This window comes from Naegleria gruberi, assembly GCF_000004985.1.
Source record: "Naegleria gruberi genomic scaffold NAEGRscaffold_137, whole genome shotgun sequence".
NCBI classification, from domain to species: Eukaryota; Heterolobosea; class Eutetramitea; order Acrasida; family Naegleriidae; genus Naegleria; species Naegleria gruberi.
The window spans coordinates 1-4,157 of record NW_003163193.1 but is presented as its reverse complement, the minus strand read 5'-3'; the positions used below and the strand labels follow the sequence as shown (position 1 = coordinate 4,157).

Below are 4,157 nucleotides of genomic sequence, written 5' to 3'. Positions count from 1 at the left end.
TTGTTATTGAAATAAAACAAGTCCTAATTGGAGAAAATTGTATTCAGTAATGCATTTTGCATTTTGTTGAAAAGAGATAATAATACAGAGATAATTTGCTCAGTAATTGTTTCCTCTTCTATTCGTCTCTCATTGCATTTTGGTATTTTTGAGCTAATTGCATGAGTTCTTCTACACTAAATTCACTTTCCAATATGTATGGATTATCAACGTTTGAAAATATCCATTCCACTGCAGCTTCTGGGTCGAGATTATGAAGAATGAGAGCCTTCTTTGCAATTCTCTTTGAAAAACCCAACTCCATAACCATGCCTACCAAACCATCATCTACAGGGAAATTATCAATTAATAATTGTCTTTGAATATCACTAATACTTGGTTGGGTTGGTCTTGGTGGTTGAGTTGTCGTTGGTGGTGCAGTTGTTCTTGGTTGTTGTGTAGTATTTTGTACAGGTTGTGTTGGTGGTCTTGTTGCAGTGGTTGTAGTGGTATTTCCTGAAGGATGAGTTGATGTAAATTCATGCATAATTTGTGCCAATTGATCAGAGACTGATCCGGTTGATCCTGATGATGTTGGAGTTGTTGGCAATAAATTAGAACCACTACTAGCTGTTGATTGTTGAGCCTCCGATTCAATCTCTATCTTACTCTTATATCTTCTCTGTTGATGATTAATTGGAATTAATAATACAAAGCCTTTGGAAAGAAGTGAATCGGAAAGAGTTTGATCATCCTTCAACTCCGTACCATTCTGATACAAATGTTGTGTGGATGCTTCCCATCCTCGTAAATTGTAAATTCCCTTCTTGAGATCGGTGATGGTTTGTAGAGTAGTGGATTTTGGTACCTTGACAATACCATCCAAAACTGTTCTAACTTTGATATGATCAGTCATTTGTTGGTTCCAAAGGAAGATGGAAATTTAAATATTTTTTATTTGATGGAATTTATTTTTAGAGTATTTTCCAATTTTTAAATAATTATTAAATAATAAGAAAATCAATTAATATGTATTAATAAATAATAATTTAATAAAAATTTAAATAAATTAAACACCACACCAATCAACAATGGTATTAGCAATAACTTCAGCAGCCTTGTAAATATTTTCAATTGGAATATATTCATTAGTTTGGTGAGCCATATGAGTGACACCAGGCCCAAACACAACACTAGGTGTATTACCCAAAGCATTAACGTAACCAGCATCAGTAGCCCAAGGACTTGAGGCAATAATTGGATCTTGTCCAGTGACTTGACTGAAGGATTTAGTAAGCTGACTAACAAATTCATGTTCTAATGGGACATAACCTGGAACCCAACTGGCACCAATAAATTCCAATTTAGATGGGTAAGCATTGAAATGTTCTGGATCTTCTTCTACAATAATCTTGAAAACCAAATCATTCAAAACCTTCTTGGCATCTTCAACAGTTTCATAATTTGGAATAATACCAAAACGACCTTCAATGACAGTAAAATCTGGAACACTACTTGGCCATTCACCACCCTTAATAACACCAACATTGATTGGAACTGGAATGGTAATATTTTCAAAGAGTTTTTGCTTGAGAACATTTCTAATGAGATGAGTTCTTTCAAATTCCAATTTCTTGATAGCATTCAAGACAATTTGAGACTTTTCAATAGCACTAATACCATCATATCTAGTACCACCATGAGCACTCTTACCATGGACAGTAATTCTGAACCACAAAGAACCTTGTTGTTGTGGGAAAATTAAGAAATTAGAAGGTTCTGGGAAAATACCAGCATCAGCATGACCATATCCTCTCAAAACAGCACTGACAGTACCAGCACCACCACTTTCTTCTTCAACAACACTGTGAACAATAATCTTACCCTTCATGTTAGTGACATTGAGAGCTCTTTGAACTGCTTCAATAGCCAACAAACCAGCATACAAACCACCCTTCATATCAGTAGTACCTCTACCATAAATATTGGAATTGTTAATGTGACCACTGAAAGGATTTTCCAAATACCAAGCCTTTGGATTACCGACAGGAACGACATCAATATGTCCATTGATAATCAGGGATTTATGCTTCTTGAATGCAGTAACTTGTCCTTCAGTTGATGTTTCAACTTCTTCTGGAGCACTTCCATCCAAAACACCAACAACAATTGGTGATTTAGCCAAGGAATCAAAACTACGTGGAGTATTAAAGAATTTGTTATTTTCCAATTCAGCTGTTTGTTCATCCATAGTCCAAATATCAACCTTGTTAAACTTTAATTCTTCCTTCAAGTATTTAGCAATATCAATTTGAACATCATGTTCTTGTTCAGGAAGTGATGGATATCTGACCCATCTTTGGAATGTTTCCAAGTTTTTAACATCTGATTTGTGTTGATTTAAATATTCCTTAATTTTAGAGGCAGTTTCTGATGATCCACAAATAAATGTTGTTGCAAACATCATCATCATGATGACTGCAATAACAATATTCCTCTTGTTGTTTTGCATTTTTTTTTAATTTTGAAAATTAAAATAAAATTAAAGAGATTTGAAACAAACAGAACCAATAATGCTTTGATATGTTTGGTATTTCACTAATATTCTGATCTTTATCTTGACAGAAACCAGTTGCCCTCATATTTTCAAGTTATTTTCAATGATGAAATAATTCAAGAAAAATTGAATAAAATCATCTTCCCAATTCTTCCCTCAAATCGGAAAAGAGTCCATCTCACTCCCACCACCATCCTCTCTCCAAATCATTGCCGTTCAATTTTTTCTCTCACTCCTTCAAATTTCTATTCAATAAATTCTCTCATCTTCATCAATAAATACAATTTGCTGATGAAAATTATTTTTGTTCACCAAAAAGTTGAAACTCTCACCAACAACACTCATAAAAAAAATGCGTCCACTAACTGATGAGGAGATGGAAACTTTCTTTGATAAACTTACCAAGTATATTGGCAAGAATGTCAAGCAATTAATTAACGATAAATACTCTTTCCGATTTCATAAAGATAAGGTTTTCTACATGAGTAATCAAGTATTACAATTTGCTGAAAACATTACATTTGAAAGGCTGAAAACTGTGGGAGTTTGCTTTGGTAGATTTTCCAAATCTAAAAAGTTTAAACTTGAAGTAACTTGTTTGGATTATATTGCTCAATATGCCGAGTATAAAGTTTGGGTTAAACCTCAAGCAGAACTTTCATTCCTCTATGGTAATCACATTTTGAAGACTGGTTTGGGTAGAATGACTGAAGATTGTCCACAATATCAAGGTGTTGTTGTTATGAATATGAATGATGTTCCATTAGGTTTTGGTGTAGCTGCAAAGTCGACGGATGAATGTAGATATGTTAAACCAACAGATATCGTATGTTTCCACCAAGCTGATGTTGGTCAATATTTGAGAGATGAAGATAGCTCTTCCATGTTCTAAATTTTGTAGCTAGTTTCAATTATATTGATGATCAGAGTTTTCATTGATTCCGATGATATATTCCACACCCTTTTCTTTTTCACACAACAACAGTTGATGATTAGCAACTTGCTTCTTCCACTTGTTGATATTCCACCTCATATTCTTCTTCCCAATAATAGCTAGTAAAAACAAATTGAATTGTTATTTAAATAATAAATAGTTTTAATTTCTTTGACCACAACACCTACGGAAAGATCCTTTCACTCTATCACTGAACCACTTTGATAACAAGCAATAGACAACACTATTGGCAAAAGCTCTCAGAGGGCTCAAAATGTGGTGAATACTCAAAACAATTAATCCAGGCAAATCCAAATCATCAGAGAAGGAATCCAATCCATGCTCTGCGACACGAACTACGTAAATGATATCAGTGGCCAATCTGTACACAATAACCCAAACACCAAACAAGAAGAATGGTAAGGCATAGAAGAGCAATTGCTTGAAAAGATTACGTTCCTTCTCTCTCTTCTTCTTGGCACTTGGTGTATTATGAACAATGGTTGTGTCACGGAAGAGCTTCTTTGTTACCCAGTAGATCATTATTCTCAATGCTAGTGAGGCAACCTCAATTGCAATATAGATCATATTCTTTACAACATCAGGAATGATATTTGCAAAAAAGACATCTCTTGGTGCACTCTGTCCTCCCAAAATATAATTCTTCAACAACAATCCAAACAATGG

General features: G+C 34.2%; 4 protein-coding genes across 4 annotated transcripts in view; 1 reads left to right on the top strand and 3 right to left on the bottom strand.

The window, feature by feature from the left end:
- The window catches only part of NAEGRDRAFT_60073 (uncharacterized protein), a gene marked incomplete at its 3' end in the record, with an annotated part of 6,570 nt that extends 5,659 nt beyond the window's left edge, over positions 1-911 (bottom strand). The window contains exon 1 of the mRNA XM_002668635.1: positions 187-911. Within this exon, the coding sequence (XP_002668681.1) occupies positions 187-895 (709 nt within the window). The 5' untranslated portion in view covers positions 896-911. The remainder of the gene's footprint in view (positions 1-186) is intronic.
- A 107-nt stretch (positions 912-1,018) lies between these two features.
- Positions 1,019-2,452, bottom strand: NAEGRDRAFT_60072 (uncharacterized protein; the record flags this gene model as incomplete). The annotated part of the gene is made up of 1 exon (XM_002668634.1): positions 1,019-2,452. The coding sequence occupies one exon, from the start codon at positions 2,450-2,452 to the stop codon at positions 1,049-1,051; it is 1,404 nt and encodes a 467-aa protein (XP_002668680.1). The 3' UTR covers positions 1,019-1,048.
- A 436-nt stretch (positions 2,453-2,888) lies between these two features.
- On the top strand, positions 2,889-3,428 carry NAEGRDRAFT_76399 (uncharacterized protein; the record flags this gene model as incomplete). Its single annotated transcript, XM_002668636.1, has 1 exon — positions 2,889-3,428. One exon carries the CDS (start codon positions 2,889-2,891, stop codon positions 3,426-3,428), a length of 540 nt encoding a protein of 179 aa, XP_002668682.1.
- Positions 3,429-3,632: 204 nt separating this feature from the next.
- On the bottom strand, positions 3,633-4,058 carry NAEGRDRAFT_76398 (uncharacterized protein; the record flags this gene model as incomplete). Its single annotated transcript, XM_002668633.1, has 1 exon — positions 3,633-4,058. The coding sequence occupies one exon, from the start codon at positions 4,056-4,058 to the stop codon at positions 3,633-3,635; it is 426 nt and encodes a 141-aa protein (XP_002668679.1).
- Between the last annotated feature and the right edge of the window lie 99 nt (positions 4,059-4,157).